Below are 19,160 nucleotides of genomic sequence, written 5' to 3'. Positions count from 1 at the left end.
CTCAAGGGAAACCATGTTTGTCAGAAATTGCTTATTTTTCAAAGAGAGACATAAGAATAACATTCTCCAACACAGCTGCTCCTGAACTGCATCATGAACCTATGCATGATGAAATTCAGGCAGACAGAAGCGATTCTCTACAACATCTAAATGATCATTTGCCAACACAGACAGCAGGAGCAGAGTAGACCCAGGAGACTTTTTCAGTCTGTATTCATGTAGACCAAGATGCTCGTCTGTGTTTTCCAGACTCAAAGTAGGACAGCAGGGCAGCAGATGGCACTGCCCACCATGGCACTGTGCCACAATGTCACACACAGATTCCACATTGTATTTACAGTAGCCAATTACAAACACACAGGCACACACAGGTGGGACTCCCAATACAGTAGGAAGTTTCATGCTGGGTCACCTGCTGGTCTGCTACAGCCCATTTAACTCTACACTTACACACAGAGAGAGTACTGTAATTTGTAGAAAGACTATCTTTCATTCTCCCTCTGCATGAATCAACAGACATCAAATGACCATTCGTCCAACACAAACAACGGATGTCAAATAGTTGCCATAAAAGTCAAAAACCAGGTACAATTCTCTCGCAGAGAGAATTCTATCACAATGAAAGCAGAAATATTGTTGAGTGTGTCTTTAAAAGTAGCACGGTGTGTAGTAACAGCATCATTACCAGTAAGCAGAGAACTGTTAAAACCAAACTGGGTTGATATACTGTCCATCAATGGGTGAAGTTTATTGCTATATGTGTTAATGTTAAATGAAAGCTTCATGGAATAGTGTCAACCAGGGAAAATTGCTTACTCGCTTCGTCTGCGTGCCTCCATCCCATCAGGTAGGAAGAGTTTGATTGTTGATACAATGCAGCCATGAGTGACTGGAAACACAAACAGACAAACCACCATGTTAATATACTAAACACTTGTGTCCACATGTTGGGAGAAATTGAAGACCGTGGAGAAAAGTCATAAATGATACAGCCAGCCTTTCACCTCTAGGACTCCCACAGTGATGCAGGTTTTACTTAAACTGCTGAACATATTTACAAATCTCTGAACTGCTGTACTGTTCACACTACATGACATTTTGTATCACAGTATTGTTGCCAGGATTTATGTGCTGTGTGTACCAAACACATAGTTGATCGAATATGATTATTCTAAAAACAGAGTGTTAAAAGAAACACATGAGATTAAGTCAGTGTGTGTTTGTGTCCCTGCTGGTTCCTTCCTTCCCGGTCTCAATTTTGAGGTCTCCTGTTCATGTTCTCATTTCATGCTAAAATAAAATCAAATACTTGTAACAGAAAAGTAGTAATTGTATTTATAATAATTTGATAATAAAAAGAAAAAAGTAGTTCTTCATTTGAGAAACTAATTTAATTTGATGTAATTCCATTATTAAGCAGTGTAATAGCTAAAACTGTGGACTGGAGTAAATATTAAAGTGTTAGATTCAGAAGTTCCTCTCTAATAATAGCCTCATGTGACCAAGGTTCAATACAGATTAAAGGCCTGCTGTGTCTTCAGTGTGTAAAAGAGTATTAGTGGAGCTGAAAATTTGACCTCAATATCTGCTCAGCACAGCGTATGTTTACAGGATGTAGTCTATGAACTAAGTGAAATAAGCCCTAAGGTACACTTAAAGGTCAGTGAAGTGTACTTATTTCAGGGTTGTGTGCATGCATTATCAGCTACAAGGCTGGTAGAAACAAGTCACACACGCTAATATTTTGTTGGACCACCTTAAGCTTTGATTAAGGCACAAACCATGACATCGTTTCTATAAGCTTCTGCAATGTCACAACATTTATTCCCAGCCAGAGTTGCATTAGTTTTTTTCCAAGATCTTATGATGGGAGAGTTGGACCGCTGCATGAAGTCTTCTCCAGTACACCCCAAAGATTCTCAAAGGGGTTAAGTTCTGGACTCTGTGGTGGCCAATCCATGTGCAAAAAGTATGTGTTCTCTCGCAGATTAACCACTCTTTCACAATTTGAGCCCAGTGAATCCTGGCATTGTCATCTAGGAATATAATTGTGTCTTCGGGGAAAAAAACAATCCACTCAAACAATCCATTGAAAAACCTGGTCATTCAGTATATTCAGGTAGTCAGCTGACCTCATTCTTTGGACACATAACGTTGCTCAACCTAGACCTGACCAACTCATAGATGTTTTCTTTGCTTGATGCATGCAAACAATTTGACCCTTCGGAAACAGATTAACATCTTTTCATCAACCACAGGATGTGTCTTCCGACATGGTGGTTTAAGAAATGAGAAGCTACTCACTGGATCAGTTAGGGTTAAATAACTTGTTGGCAGCTGAAACATAATCATAACCATCCATGCAGTAATTATCCAATTATTCAAACCTATTTGCTTAGTTAAATCCAGGTTTTGACTTTCCATTATCGGGCTTTGATTCTTTCTTGTCTGTGTCTCATTTAGCGAATGAGAACATTTAGAGCATGTGGGCACAAAAATACTAGATTTTAATGTTACAGTGGGTAAATATATTCCATATGTGAACGTACCTTTACGTGTGTTCTCAGTGACGTCAACGCCAAACTGAATGATGTCTCCAGAGAGAACCTCGCAAGGCGGACTCTCCTCTGAGCCACGACTCAACCTCTGGCTGTTGATGAACGTCCCGTTGCTGCTTTTAGTGTCCTGCAGGTAAAACTGAAACAAAACAAAAAAAAAAGACCTGAGGTGAGAAACATGTGAAGAAATTCATTTAAAAAATGTCACCAAGTAAATTGAAATAGACACACTCTTATAGTTTTAAGGGCAATGACAGGAGAGAGGAAAAAATACGACGGAGGATAACAGTATGTAACTCTGTATGTCACATGAGCATTTATACAAAGAGACAGCGAAATTTCCAAGAGATTTATCTGAAATACTGGATACTGATGTTTAATTTAGTTGTATTACATTCAATATGAACTCATAACTAATCACCTCCTATCAGTGCTCACAGCTGCATTGTGACAATGTTTATAATTTAGTCCTGAACAAGATCTGTAATAATACTGAAAATACGGCCACACCTCATCCAAACACAAACAGAACATACACAAATAGACACACAGACATAATGCAAGAATGCACAGATACACTGAGGCATAAAAATACAGTACACACAGCAAAAATGTTTAATGTGTAGAAACAAATACATGTATATATATATAGGCACAAAAACTACACAAAGATGAATCTAATGCTCTCTCTCACTCACACACACAGACACACACACAGTTAGCAATCTGATCTGAATGCCTGAGGCCTGTCTGTCGTTCCAGGAGTTTCATTCATCAGCTCTCCGTCATAACTGAAAACCACTGTCGATCTACCAAAGAGAGAGAGATATGGAAGCTGAGTGAACAGTGAAGACAGGATGGATGAACTGTAGGAGGTAAACAAGGGACAGAAAGAGGGAGAGAGCGCAAGAGATGCCAAGACTTTTTATCCAACTGCAGTGTGCTACAAAAAGCTACCAATTCACAGCTAACGCACGCGTGCATGCACATAAACACACCGTTAGTGCCTGTCCCCATGGTAACCTGGAGACAGAGAGGGAGGGACCTAACTATAGAGCTTTTCACCCAGCAACAACACACATACACACATGATGCCTACACACCTATACCTAGTGTCTCACACACACAGACACACACACAAAAACATGACATCATCAACCAGTGAGTGGAAGACTGCTGCTTTAATGTCAGTCCAGTCAAACTCATCTATGTCATTTGTCTCCGGCTCCACTTTTCTATTAACACATTTTACATGTTGATCTTTGCGCGTTCATCTGCTTTATTAGCACCATGTCAGAGCAGCCTATAATCAGTGCTGAGTAAGTTAAACTGTACTCAATTACATGCTGACTTTTAGTTAATGAAAAAGTAGAAACTAATGTGAAAATAACTCCCACTGCAGTAGCTCTACTGTGGAGATTTAATGACCATCTACAATTCAGCATGTCGAACCAGCAGTGGATCCATTATAAGTGACAGAGTCCACTGTGATTGTATTTCCAGCTTAGCAAATCACCGCACAAGAAAGGAAGTAAATCCTGGTGCCATTTACAACTTTGTATCAGAGATATTCTCGATTAGAGGTATCTGTAAACCATCTGTGGTGAGAAAATAGTAAGCAAATCCTGCTTTGTATATCTGCAATCCTCGATCTTCTTCTGCTTTCGCTTTCGGAGAGACAAATGCAGACTACCACTGGTACTGAGAGCTATTTCCTAGTGCCAATATTTGTCCCAGTCCAAGGCGACTTGACACAAGAGAGTCTGTACATCGCCTTACAGTGTTAAAAAATGTAAGTGTTACTGCAATTTAGATATTATAGATTAGATATATTACAGATAGATTTTATATTACATTACAGTTAGCAATTGCAGTGTTAATGCAATTATGAATTTGATATTTTGGTAATGTAATATCTAAATTTTGAATTGTAATACCCCAACACTATGCATTACTGGAAACGGTCAACAAGTAATGCATTACTGTTGGCAATAATCAAAGCACAACAGCAATGACATGACAGGTGATCAGCACTAAAGTCATATTCAAAGAGATACTGCAAGAAAAACAAACAAACAAAAGAAAAAAAAAAAACAGGTTTGTTTCTTATTGTAGAGTCTCAAAAAATAACAATAATAATAATAATAATAAAAGACGAAAATAAATAAACAAAAGCAAATAGCCCCATCTCCCAAAAGAGCAGCAGTGCAATGCAGTGTTAAGTGGCAACGTGTCATGCTGGCCCTTCAAACATGTATGTCTGCGCACATCATTGTTTATGGTGGCAAATCATTAAAACACCACCACATTAGTTTTAATTATTGAAAGTGGCCGGTAAATTGTGCTGGCTAGTGCAAGTGAATTTAGAAAAACCGCTGATCAGTGGAAACACAAATTCAGCCATTCTCTATATTTTCATATCCTCATTGTCACTATCAGAAATCGCTGATAAATGATTTAAACGCCTCAGAGCAGAGATGTGTGGTGTCTAACTCATCTTAAATTTGTGAAGTTCTTTAAATTCAGTGGTTAAAATGTAAGAGCTTTAAGAATAATTACATTTATCTGTATTTGACATCAGTTACAGGTTGTTATCTGATAACTGTAATCTCCCAAAATACAAAAATTCTAATATCTAACCTTTATGAATCACAAAAGGAGTCCCTTTCATGTTCACAAACAAACTGTGGGTTCATGCTGAATCACTGCTGCTTCATTTCCTCATTCAGGGTCAGAGGGCTGCCAGCCTCCACCAGCAGACACTCACTTTCCTACTCACTCTACAGTGCACTGAAGTATGTGTGAATGAATGACAGTCATCTCGCCTAATAGCTCATATCCGTTTTTTTAAATTCAGTCAAGCCTGACAGTTTATCTGACACAACATGGATATGACGCAAGATTTCCTGTCTGTGCACACGTGTACAAACCAGTGACATCGCAGAGCAAGCTGCCACCTCGTCTTTTACAGTTCCATCTCTTAATATGTTGTTATTATTATTGGGTAATTTATTTCCCATCTGTTATATCAATAATATAAAAAAAAGGTCAAGATTATCTATGAGTCTGTACAATCATATTAAGCTTTGCATTTACTTTCTCTTCAGAATAAGTTCAACTGACCTGGAGGGTTGTTCAATTTTCTGATCATCTGAAGGCTGGTCTTTCTTGAGCAGTTACAGTCATGCTTCATGGATTACGTTGTACTTTTAAGCTTATGTTTAGACTTAATTTTAACTTCATACATTAGTGTTCCTCTGGGGAAACTGGATTTGCAGTCACAAGGTAAAACACAGATTACAGATTTGACTAGTAAACATATTCAAATATTAAATGAGTATTAAAACAACCTAAACCAGACTTCCTTTAAAAAATAAGAAAAAAGCATCTGAAAATACTTCAGGGTGATAATGTTATATTTTTTCTGAGCCCTACACTATTCCACAACTGCACCACCAACATTCCTTCACCACTTCCACCCACTAACAGAACATTTCTTGGGGAAACACTGCATCTCTTTATCCTTCACTATCCTCCTCTTCCAGCTCTTTCTCCTCCCTCATTAGTGTCAGGTAAATTAGTGCCATGTAGTTGTGTTTTGATTTTAATTTGCCCTCCAAAAACAGTGCAAACCATCTGCTGGCAGCCAAGAGGCACGGCGGCCACTTAGCCAGTCAGCAGGTTGACACATGACACCAATTTGGTTGGATGCAACACACACACAAAGACAAAAACACAAAGCAGCAGACAGATGCGTTAATAAACGGATAGTAGTAGTCAGCTAACAGATAAACTGAAGGTCTGCATTTATAAAGTCACTCAGAATCCCACATAGGAGTCATGCTGAAAGTTGTACTACAGTACAACACAAAACTTCTTCTCCATCGTCATACATTTACTCAAAAAGAAGAAGGTCTCCTTTGAGGAAGAATCTCCATTTTGGTATAGGTAGAATAAATAAAATGAATGAATAGGGTCCTTTAATTTTACTTAGGTTTTTATGTCAATACATTCATGAGAATATGCTGCTCTGAACAGCTGGATGACCTTAGTGCTGCTGATAGTCACTGGACCACTGCACCGAATATAAAAAATAAAGCTATGACCAATTATAGTATATATATTGATGGGTTTTTGATTTGCTGCCAGACACTACTGGCACTACACTACTACAACACTGTGTATTGTGTAGGCAAGAATCTGGTGATAGAATATATATCACGATACAGGGGCAACAATTCAATATATTCCAATACTTCAAGCAACTCACATTGTTATGTCATTCGACAGTAAACCAAGGAATAAACCAAATCATAGCTCAAAAATTAAGGTCTGAACCAAACTGTGCACTTAGTTTTTGCTTGAAATAACAATTCGCTATTTCAATGTACATATGAGTATGCAACTATCGTTTCATGATAGGCTCGAATGTAAAATTTGTTACTTTAGAGGAGGAGAGATGAATATTTAAAAAAAAAAAACTAAAGTTGTTTGATAATTTCCACCTGCTGGGAGGTCCTAACACGTTGGAACAGCTTTGCAACTCTCCCTTACATGCAGAGATAAGATTTTTTTTTTCTGCTGCTGAGGAAAAATGATAACACTTTTGGTAAAAGGAGGACTACACATGCTGGGCCAGTCAAGACAGCTGTCTTACTCTGAGGGAAACATAAACATGTTACCTGAACTCTCATGACCCAACAGGAAACACTGTAGCTAAGCATTAATCATAAACCTAGGAACTCACATGGAGTTAAAGTAGATAAACAGATGTACAAAGATGAAAAAAAGAGTTACGGAAGAGAATGGAGCCGAGCCCAGACGTGATGTCATGACTTGGGCTTTTAATATGCTGCAAAAAACTCTCACTTTAGGGTCCAGTTGTCCTAAATAACAGAAGGAGGTAATGCTAGAGTGCTCACATATTTGGCAACTTTCACATGAGCCAAACCAGCACAAGTTATGTATAATATAGATGGTGAAAGAGCAGTTTACAGCAACACACCAATAACAGCATTAAAACTGTCTCACTAATTTTAAACTGTCTCGCCAACTCATCTTTCAAATTATTTTTAGTCACAGTTAATGTGTTTTTTCCAACATGATGCAGACATGTAAAACTGGTAAAGCATTTGCAGGTTACAGTGCATATCTGAGAAAGGCTGTAGACCTAAAAGAGAACAGGAGAGTGTTTGCTGATCCCTGTGCAGACAGCCAGCAAGACTGAAGCTTGGACTTGAGCCACTATTTCCAAATGAGGTGGTTTGCTGCTACTGGCAGACAGAAAAAGGGTTTTATCAGTCAGCATTGCCTGTGCCTCCTTTTAGGATGAGTGTTACTGCATGTGTTTTTCTTGCTTTCAGTTCACTCACTGTCACTGGTTATATCAAAGACATTACCTCATCTTAAAGCACAAATCTTTCGACGTATTCTCAAATACATTTCTAGGTTGGATGGCCTTTTAAAAATGTGCTCTCATAAGTAATGCTGTAGTAAATTCACCTAGTTAACCTAAGCGTAGAAGCCTCATCAAAGTTGAGCTTAAAGTGTTATGATGGATGGCAGTGACTTCAAATCCTAAGCTCATAAAGGCAGAGGATGTCAAAAGCATCCTCCTTCCTTTCTCAGGAAGCATTGAAAAGCTGAAGACTTTGGGTTAATTGCTTTAACAGAATGTAGAATAAACTGGTTCAAATGTTGACTTGAGTTTATTCAAGCTTCAGTTTTTATGATAACCATCCCAACAAGCAGATAATGTTCAGCTGTGATTAGCATATTTATTGTTTCACAGGATACTTTAACTTAATTTGCACCCGACAAGATGTATAAATACAGTTCCCAGTAAGAGTCAGTGTAGAAAATAGTGCTGTAACAGATATATAAATAGCAAATAGGCTTTCACACCTGTTTTCTAATTAAAACTCTGCATCTAACAGCTTGCAGCATGTATGCCTAAGTCTTGAAACCTGCCTCTAGCTTAGCATGTTTAGGTATCACCTTGATAAGTTAGTGCCACATACCATAAGACTCATACCTGTAACAGAAGGAGGTGAAACACGTTTCTAGTAGAACTAATAAAGTAGACAGTCTGTGTAGGTTAAAAACCTGTAAGAAAAAGGACTGCACATATAGAAGGATCCACGATCCAGTCTCAAAGCGATTGTTTTGGTCTGCACCTGCCTGTGATTGCTGTGTTCAGACCTGCCCAAAATAAGCCACACCAAAGGGTTTCCCCTTGTAACCAGAGTATGAATCAGCTGGACTAAACAAGGTAGCTCTGAAAGCCTACAGGCTCTGCTGTGTTTAAAATTGGATCAAATGCCTTCCATGGTACTGTACAGTCCCTAAAACATTTGCACATTAACATACATTTTAAACCCTCAAATACCGATGTTGCATCAACCTGGGGGGGGGCCTTTCTGACATCATCCCTCCAGCTGACAGTTCAGAGGGCATCCCTCACTGTAAATCCCGCTTAATTCTCTATCGAGTTGTCCAAGTGCAGTATCTGGGTGCAGTATTCCTGTCACTGGACACCCATTCACAATGCCAGAGTTGACTCTGCCAGGTTGCCTTTCCTGCCAGCAGTGTCTTATTCCTTCATACAGAGACACGAAGAAAGCTGTGTCCTGTCTGTGTAACAGCATTCCTGAGCTGCGTTGGTATTCAGCTTGAGGCCATTACCATGCCGTGGAATACTGATACCAAACAACAGCTCTGCTCTACTGTCAGCACTGCTCTCCATCTGTTGCTGGGTTGACTGACTGATTACATCTTTGGTTGTCTTTATCACAAGCTAACTAACCACCCTGGTGTGCAAACAAGATTCTGGTGAATCATGCTGTATAAAACTATTCTCTATCTAACTCACTGACTGCATCCCTTAATCACTTGTTTTAAAAGGTGCATTATGAGTGTGGCCCCTCGTCTTACTAGGATGTTAACACTCTTTTGAGTGAGCATAGTGAACATATTAGGTAAAATTCAGGTTCTGCAGTGGCAGCTCGGTATGGTAGTGTATTTTCCAAACAAATCTCCATTTTTACTGTCAGTGTTTGAGGACAGAGTCAATTACAAAAACACTGTGTGATTTTAACATTCTAGACACTATCCATGCATATTTTTAAGTTTGTGCTCGCTGACTGTTAGGGGGCGCTCACAGTCTGACTGAGATAAAAGATACAGGAAGTGGAGGTTCTCCGTTTCCAAGTATATCTGGTTCTACCTGAGGCGTGCATGTATCTTCTAAATGTAAGAGCTAGACTCATAATTATCTTTCACGCAGCACATACAACATACTATGAACATCTACATAAGGAAATATCCTGGAAAATCATTGTTATTGTGATAGGAGTGTAATACTAAAATAAGATTTTTACACGTGTTCCTTAAACTCTGACTTGAACTCAACAAGACCTACTTAAAATGCATGCTACAGTTTTATGAAAAATGTAAAACTGTCACTTCTCTAAAAAGGTTTAAACAAACAGGAACGAATGCATAATTTCTCCAGATTGATTTGAATGCAACTCCATAGTATAGTCCTATACTACATATTGTAGTATGCTTTATGTTGCTGTTAATTTATGGACCCTCTGGGCTGTTTAAATACTTCACAAATCAGTCACTTGACATTTGTTGAGCTAATTTTATTTTATCTTAAGGCTGCTCTATTTTCAATGGAAATGAAATTTGCTAAGGGCAGCAGGGCATGAAGACAGTTTTAGAGTGACATTTTACACAACCTGTTGCACTATAATAAATTGCTAATTGGCATTATTGCAAATCAAATAATGCATTTTCCTTCAAGTAAAAAATAGTGGGTTATATTTCATATATAACAGTATAGACTGTTGCTAGCATCAATGACCAAAAAATGAAAATGAAACTGTACAAGGTTGTTCTTCCCACCAGAGTTAGACAATCATCCAAACTACCTTAAGCTTAACAATTTTAAAACATAAACCTGTGATATGAAACATACTTTGAACAATGGCCTATGGATCTTTTATAAAGTATAAAGTGATTTAAATTTTTCACCCAGCAGAAGGGGTATGGGCTGTGGAGCCCAGTACAGGCTTCTACTTGCAGACTGGTATTTACACATGTTTAAGACGTCAGGCTGATAAGGCTTTTAAAATAATTCTTTCACAGTCTGGTTTTCCCCTGTATTTATTTGACAGAGAGCTGACCAAACATCACAGTGGCCTGCAGAGAGGTACCGCATTGGGAAATATACATAGGCCCCCAGAAGGGAGCCAGGCCGGACAAGAGAAGACAAATTTAGCTCCAACATCATGTCACACATAGCTGCAACACAGCAGCACTGATGCAACAGTATGAACACTCACTAACAGAGTCTAACAAAACAAACAAGTTTTTTTGTTTGCTAACAACATTTGTCAGCCACATGCTTACCCAAACTTGCTTAGGTTAAGTTAACTAATTTTCTATTTACCTTTTCATGGTCAATGTAAGGGTATGTAGAGTTTCTAATCGTAGTGGTGTGATACAATTATGTCCTCCAGAAGGATAAACATGGACTGATCTGGTCAGCTGGCACGTGCTAAGGTTCAGTGTCCACGCTCCCTGGATGAATGAATGACTGGCCAGATAAATAAGTGACACTGCTGTATTACAGAGATTTCCACTGCGAGCCCCAAATCTGGTTTAATCTGTTTGAGCACACCGAGTAGGTTTCTGAGTGGCTTATTGACGAGCTGGCCACTGTCCTGTATCAAGTCTAAAGATGGGATGGAAGTCCATTTTAAGTTTTAACACCTACAAAAGGTTATTTTCACAACAGACATGTTGACTAGTCTTTACAGGAAAAGCACAGGTTAACGTTAATAATGGCTCTGTTACATCAAGTAGCACAAGAAGTCATGCTCATAAGGTGTTACCATGACTTTAGAGCTATTAAACCCACATGGATCCTTTATTTTGAGCTACAGTGTGTATGGGTGTGCAATATACAGTACATAGGCTATAATATCTTCAGTGTTGCTTTAACCAAAACGATAAGGTGAAAGATGGCATGATGTAGTAGTGACTTTGCTAAAACAAAAAAAAGTTCTCAGTATCCACGTGTCAAGTAGCTTAGTAGTAGTCTTACTGTGTATGCAGACAGAGTCATTCATGAAAGAACAGCGCCAGAAAAAAGACACATACTGACACTAACTTTATTTTGAAAGCTTTAGTAGAAAGGTGCTGTCAGCTTATCTGGAGTGGCAGCATTGTTTCATTGGCTTACTGTAATTTCGTAATGACTACTAGCTGAAAGGCTGGGTGGGGCAAAGTGGACTGGTTTTGAGATTCATGCTACTTTTTCAATAGTATCCCAAATAAGGATGTCAAGAGAACCAATAATTTGGTACCAAGTCAGTACCAAATTCTAAAAAGGTAAAAGCAGTTATTTTCTATGGTACTAAAGATACAAAAAACACCTTAGTAGCTGAGTGTAAGTTTTCCAGCACATATGAGCTCAGCAAATAACTTTACAAATGTAGTCTGATGTTAAATGCAAAAAGAAGAATGTTAATGCTAACACCAACATGTGGAATGGTACAGGTGCAGCAACAGGTCCATCGACCACTACAGGTCTATCAGGCTTACACCAGAGCAATTATTTACAAGGGCCGTACTGTTCTACACCATTTTTTGGGCTCCTGTGGTTCAGATCTAACAGATGCTCTCAAACATGTACTAAAGCCATGAACTTCTCTAAACGTTACCCATGTGGGCTGCATGTGAGAATACAAATGTCAGAGTCAGTCAGTTTGCCTTGTCATCATTTAGGTTTAAGGAGTAATGCTGTAGTAAATGCAGGTTCACACATGCTAGGATGAGTGAGGTGGATGTCAGAAGCTAAGATATAGACCTACGTATTTCCACATTTTAATATTTAGTAGTAGTCATTTAGTAAAAAATACATAATGTATCTTGTAATGTAATCTTGCTGATAAAAACTAGTTCATATAAACACAAAGAAATCACATCTTCTATTACATTTCAATCTGGGTTCTTTGTTTGACTGCAGGCTGTCTGACTGACTGGAGCTCAGTTTCTCTTGCACTGTGATTCCCAAACAGGTCCCAGGAGCTCACCTGTTAAGAGAGAAGCAGCTGTGTCTGACCTGACCTTTCCATGATGGCTAAAGCTTGAGGAAAAAAAACAAGAAAGAAAGGAAAAAAGCACACACTTCTTCATTTTCTTTAGGAGCCCTTCAGATATTCATTCCACCAGCTGTGGTCATGTCAATTTATTAATCCTTCTTTTGCAGTAGTCAGTCCTTTGGCACCGGTACCAGCAGGAGTTATCAGCAGCCATAGTGCATAACATGCCTTCACAGCATTACAGGTAAAAATCCTCAATCGTGTTTCAGTCTGACTGCAAAACAATAAACCTGTGATTTTTCCAGCAGCTCTAGTAGAGTACGAGAGATGACAATGTTCCAGTAAATTAAAATATCGCAATTTACGTTCCATCACTCAGAACCAAAGAGTGAAAAATGCATGTGGAGTCTCGTCCAGTTTTACGGTGCTGGTGGCAGACCGTGCTCTGATGTACCGAACGATAACATTAATAATAAAGCAATCTGCTGGGTCGCTGATCCAACGGATTGGTTCATCAATCACAGGATGCAACCAATCCCACCTGCTTCTCTCCAGTGCACACTTACGACACACAGACAGTGACAACAGCAGAACAACAAAACCACCTAGAAAGACAAAATGAGAAATTCTGCAGCATTTTACACATTTTACCTTGTTCTACATTTGGTTGCAGAATGTATTCCAATCAGGATGACACCAATCACAATGACGAACAATTCAGGAGCTAGCATCAACCTCTGTGATATGAGAGCAAAGCGAAAGCGTTTGGTTTTGAACGAACTGCACACTCATGTGACAAGCAATGTTTTTACTGCAAGAGGAACCTACAGTTATGAGGTGTTGGTTAGGCAAGACAGGTCTACGTGCTTAATAGTGTGTGCGTGCGCGCGTGTGTGCGCAAAGTGAACTAAACAACTGCTCTTTTACAGTGTGCAGCTTTAAGAGAGATGCTGGGTTTTTGTACAAACACATAGTTAATAAAGTATATGATTTGTCAAAAAGATATGTGGCAGGGTGTTTTAGAGTTAAATATTACATTTTATTTCATGAAAAACTGTAAAAATGGCAGTAAAGTCAGCACAAAACACTGTATACATTAGGTCAATTCATCTAAAAAAGCCAGTATCAACCAAATAGATCTGTCTGCTAATATTTCAGTTTCAGGTTTTAGGCAGTTCAAAAATGCCGCCATAGATTTTATCCCTCAATTTGTAAATACTGGTAGATATTACCATTTACAGCGTGATGCAAAAAAAGGCAGTGGACAGTGTTGCAACAAAAATACTGAGAAGCATTATACCACTACATTATGCAACACAATACATACAAAGTAGTTACATAAACTGTAACACTTCGTTTAACTTAAGTCTCTAACATAAATAAATAAATTTAAAAAAATAAAGACGACTCTGGCTTAACAATTTGCAAGATATAAATGCGTATAAAAAAAAAAAACTTTCTCAATTACAAAAAAGTAAATATATTTTATTAGTGTATGTAATTGGAGTGCAGTTTAAATGCAGCTCACACCAATCTTAAGATATTGCATTTCATAAAGTTTTTATCTTTACTATCTCTACTTTTAAATTGATTGTTCCATAGCTGACAGTAGGTTGGAGGTCCCGTTTAGTACATTTAAACTGAACACTAAGTGCTAAAAAAAATATATCTGTATATGTTGGACTGTGCAATGTTGGTCCATTTATCTGTGTGTCCATTTATCCCTGAAGAGAGGAAAGGATGACGCTACTGGTGTCGTTATAAATAGCTTGTGCTGTGTGCACACACACAAATGCACACACGGTATTTCAAAGTCCCTGCATGCCACATAGCTGGGTAATCCTGCGACTTTCTCAGCCTGTTCAACCTGTTCTACAGAGAAACTACAGACACAATGAAGCCAGAAAACGACAGATGCTACAACACAGATTTAAGCGGTCTGTTTTAGATCTCAGACTTGTGGAGTTTAAAAAACAGGTTGGTGTTCTCCTTAGACAAGGATTAAGTCTACTCCTAGACTGGACTAAGAATCAGTGTGGATATCTACGCTGAATTGTATTGAGTCCAGGAGCAAATTAAATCCACAGCTAAAAACATGACCTGACAAAAACTCAACTGTGTGGTCAATGTTCATATGAATAAACTATAAAAAACAAAAACATGTCTTTTTTTAAATTCACACCTTACCCAGTAACAGAAATTACTTAAGAACAATTAAGGCTACACAATTTGGTCAAGTCATTGAGATTGTCGTTGATAATATAGTTAGTTGTGAATGCAATATAAATTTCCAAAATGCTTATTTCTCAATACAAAACATACAAACTAAGTAGCGTAAAACGTACAAAAGCCTACCCTTAGATAGCATTAGGGCTATTTATAATTGCTTAAATTGCAGACAGTAATATAGAAAATGTCAAAACTAAACCCATTTGGTGCATTTAAGGTCCATATTACATTGTGGAATTTGAAGATAATATTTTCTAAAACGATAATACCAATACATTATTAAAGCTTTTAAGTTGCACAGAGGCAAAAAACGAGTGAACAGAAACGCAGCCTGATCTGTTACCTAATAATATAAAACCCATGTCCCGGACTATATGTTAAAGTTATCCGGATATCTGAATTTTATATTAGACTAGGTATTTGGTTTTCAATTTTGATATTTGATTTTTTTACTATATTAAGATATCAGTAATAATTTTATTTTGACTGCACTATTAAAATATGAAAATGCATAGGCTACACCTTAGCTTGGTAGCCTGACATCCCTCTCACTCCTCGCAGTGAACATGGAAACACTTTAAACCATGACGAGACAAAACTTGAACACCAGATTTGCCATACGAAGCTGGCCTACCACGGTGGCACAAATAGCTTTAATGGAAACGGAGGAATATTTGAAAGACACAACAAAATTTCCCTCTGGCCCACTTGCATGGTTTAATCAAAACAGCGATCGCTACACCCTAAACCCTGCCTTCGGGTACCAGTGTAATCCGCCCAATTAAACTCCATTATAATTTTTTTAAATTAAAAATAAAAAGCAGTTCCATCGTCAACAAGACACAAAGTTTGCCTTTACCAGAGAATGTGGAGAAATAAATCTTTCTTAAACACAACATGAGAGTGTAGAAGGTAAGCTTAAGGCTTAGTCAGGTGGTCTAATTATGATGTTTTTTTTTTTTTAAAGATTGAGATTGAGAGTATGCATGTGAAACATAACTGTGACAAGTGTAACCTATAATTATTAGTTTCAGCTGGTATTTTTCAGCTTCCTTATAAACCCATTTTAACCAAAACAAAGCTGAAATAGTTGGCTTATGCCTATTTACAGCTCACTCACTTTTTATCTAGTTGCTGACTAGTAATTCTCAATTTTTTGTGGAAATTGCTAATTGAGATCCAGGATCATAACCTCAACAGCTGCTAAAGGGCTCCAGGTTTAAAAAGTTCCTTTTACCCATTCATCTTAGCATTCAGGTAGGCGTTGCATTTCATTCGACTGAAACTGTAAAGTTTCAGCCAGAATTTATACACTGATAACATATGATTTAATCACAGATTTTTTTTTATTGGAGGAGTGGTAGGCTGTTGCTTGATAAGACGGTAATCCAGGCTTTTTTCAGCTTTGCCAGGTTGAGGAGCTACATTTGCATCTTTCTACCTACAGTCAGAGTTTCTGGGAGCACTTCCTGTTTTTAACTGGGATTATATATTACCTTCCAACAGTGCTGGACTTGTCTACACACTCAAATGGTAATCAAAAAACTCAAGAGTTAATCATTTGGAGATGGCTTTTTGTGTAGCGACAGTCCATGAGGCTGTGTAGAGGCCTTTCTACTAGAAAATCACATGAATTCAGATGTGTATTTTCATTTAAATACAAAACATTTTTCAGCAGAGTTTTAGATGTGAGTAAAGTAAATCCCATTAGAAAACTACAGTTATCAAACAACATTTTTTCACGATCATGTCTCTTACCTTGCCTGTCTTGTGGTCAAACCAAACCAGGGCATGATTTCTGGACAGCACTTTGCAGTCAAAGGTGGCATTGTTCTGGGCCGGTCGACATCTGGCCACCGACCTGCCGATCTTGACTGGCTCATCCAGGTACACATGCCGCTCCTGGAATGGGTGCGAGTTGGGTCGGCAGGCAAACACAGCTAGCGCCGAAGGCATTGATTTTGGCTTGAGAGTATTACTCCAACCAGACACGAGGGACAAGTTTTCTTGATCCAGAGTGGCAGACTTCTGTTGCAATCCCCAAAGAATACTCTACAATAACTGTAGCCTATAAGTAGGCAGAATTGTTAGTTCTCTAAGCTTCTAGGTACTAACTAATAAACATTGTCCACTGTACACAGCTCGGGCTGCACCACTTTCCCACTTTGATTCAGCAAGACTCTCCTGTGTTTGAAAAAAATGAAAATAAAAAACAAACCAACAGGTATAAAATAGACAAGACATTCCTTTTACTGACTGCCCACCAAAGCTACATACTTATATCTGACAGCAGGCACTATGTACAGACCAGGGTGCTATGTGTCAAGACATACATGACTGAGTATAGCACTGACAGCCTCCCACGTCCATCAAACTATGCCACCAGTGTAGCAGGTAGCCAGTCAGCCACCATAGAATAAAACTTTAGTCCCTTTAGATAGTAACAGCTAACGCCAAGAAGTGTGACTACTACTTAAATACCTTATCAACACAGTAAACTATGAATCTAATGTCTATCAGGAACAGTTTACCACATTATTGCGCGCTTTCTCCGTGTGTCAAGTCTTGTCTTGCAGCGAGCTGACAACAGGCACACAGCCCAATGTGCAACACGCCAGTCGGTTAACGCACGTTTAGTAATGTATCATCCTTAATCTGTTCGTTAATTACAGCCTGTCATGATCTAAGTGACCTTGTTGCCCTGATACAGGGAACCTTAGCTAGCTACCTGACGTTACCTCTCTCTCAAGATAACACCTATGAAACGCTAACGACACCTAGCAAGACTGAACAGCAGAACACCCTGAGTTATGAGTAATATAAACGGCCAATTAATGTTCGTCAACTAAAGCAGTTCACTCCCTACTCTTCGCCTGGACTGGTTGGAGGCTTCAAAACACTCAGACAGGATGAACTGGGGATTAGCCGGTCTTCTTGTGCAACTAAAATGCTAATTGGCTAGCTCGCCAGTGGACAGGCGAAGCGCTAACTCTCGGCCAACGTTTTCTGGCGTTGTACCAGCAAGCTAGGCTAGGCTAGGCTAGGCTAGGCTAATGAGTGCTGACAAACTTATCATCCAGATCCTGAAATGTTTTCTCACCACCCTTCACAACCCGTTCGCTTACCGGATGAAGGCGAAATGCCATCCCTGTCCCCTGGAGCAAATAAAAGCAGCAGACTAGCCCTTCTTTTGGCTGCTACGGAGCCATGCAAGCGAGCGTTAGCAGGAAGGTGCTGAGCTACCGAGCAGCTAGCCGGCTAACTGACAGTCAGGCAGAAACGGACGCGGAAAAATCTGGGGAGTTTCTTGACTGCGGGTCCTCACGCATCACACCAGCCCGATTATCTTTCAGGAAAAAATCCTCGGTAAAGGCCACAAGTTGCGCTGTCGTTGTCTAACACAGTCCTGGACTTGTTTGCCGTGGCCGAGGTGAGTTATAGTCGTCGCCTTCGTTCAGTTTTCTGGAAGGAATCTAGAAGAAGTTGTCCTCCTCCGCAAGTCCGAGCCGCCATACTGTAACTAGAGAGCAGACAGGCGTGGTGCGTTCACTGCCCGACTCACATCAGCTCACCGCTGAGCTCATTAAACGAGCTGCCTCTCAGAATGTCATGTTTTTAATTCACATTCAGAAGATGTTCAATTATTGGGGGGTAAGGGGGGGGGCACACATATACTAGGAAAAAATAAACAGAAATAACATAAAGCACAATAATTCCTCTTCTGCTCATGATTATTATTATTATTATTATTATTATTATTATTATAATTATTATTATATAGTTAAAGTCTGAAAAGCCCCTTAACATGTCCATGTAAAGTTAAACAACTAAACCTTTATTTAATATTTCTATGTTATAATATACATGTTAAATCAATTAAGTCAATTTATATATGTACTTATATGGATAAAGTGGCATGACATACTCTGTTAACAACACACAACAGCATATGCTTCACCACCTAATATTAATCTTGTTTACTTTAATGTGCAGGTATATCAGGTATATTATGTCCATATATGTTTAGTGAATGAAGTTTGGTACATTGGAAAAGACATGTGCGATGTGTTTTAATTCTGATGATGATGTTTGATGATATCAACAGGGGCCACGGCACCAGTTCCAGAGCTGGAATAACTGATTGATTAATAGATTAAATGGCAACTATTTTAATCATTTAATCATTGTTTAAGCCATCTTTAAGCACCACTACCAAAAAGCAACTGGTACCATGGTTAAATGTAGATATATGCTAATT

General features: G+C 38.7%; 1 protein-coding gene across 7 annotated transcripts in view; it reads right to left on the bottom strand.

Annotated features, from left to right (window-relative positions):
* Window positions 1-18,444, bottom strand: part of slmapa (sarcolemma associated protein a) — a 46,006-nt gene extending 27,562 nt beyond the window's left edge. For 5 of the 7 annotated variants that reach the window (XM_026348418.1, XM_026348419.1, XM_026348420.1 and 2 more), the window contains exons 1-3: window positions 16,661-18,444; window positions 2,550-2,697; window positions 817-889 (exon numbers count right to left, since the gene is read on the bottom strand). In XM_026348418.1, the coding sequence (XP_026204203.1) occupies window positions 817-889; window positions 2,550-2,697; window positions 16,661-16,858 (419 nt within the window). In that variant the 5' untranslated portion in view covers window positions 16,859-18,444. Of the gene's footprint in view, window positions 1-816; window positions 890-2,549; window positions 2,698-13,324; window positions 13,452-16,660 lie in introns of those variants that run through there. The other 2 variants (XM_026348417.1, XM_026348423.1) reach the window with 2 other exon arrangements.
* Window positions 18,445-19,160: the final 716 nt, after the last annotated feature.

Source organism: Anabas testudineus, chromosome 5 (assembly GCF_900324465.2).
Source record: "Anabas testudineus chromosome 5, fAnaTes1.2, whole genome shotgun sequence".
Classification (NCBI taxonomy): Eukaryota; Metazoa; Chordata; class Actinopteri; order Anabantiformes; family Anabantidae; genus Anabas; species Anabas testudineus.
This window is presented reverse-complemented; position numbering and strand designations above follow the sequence as displayed.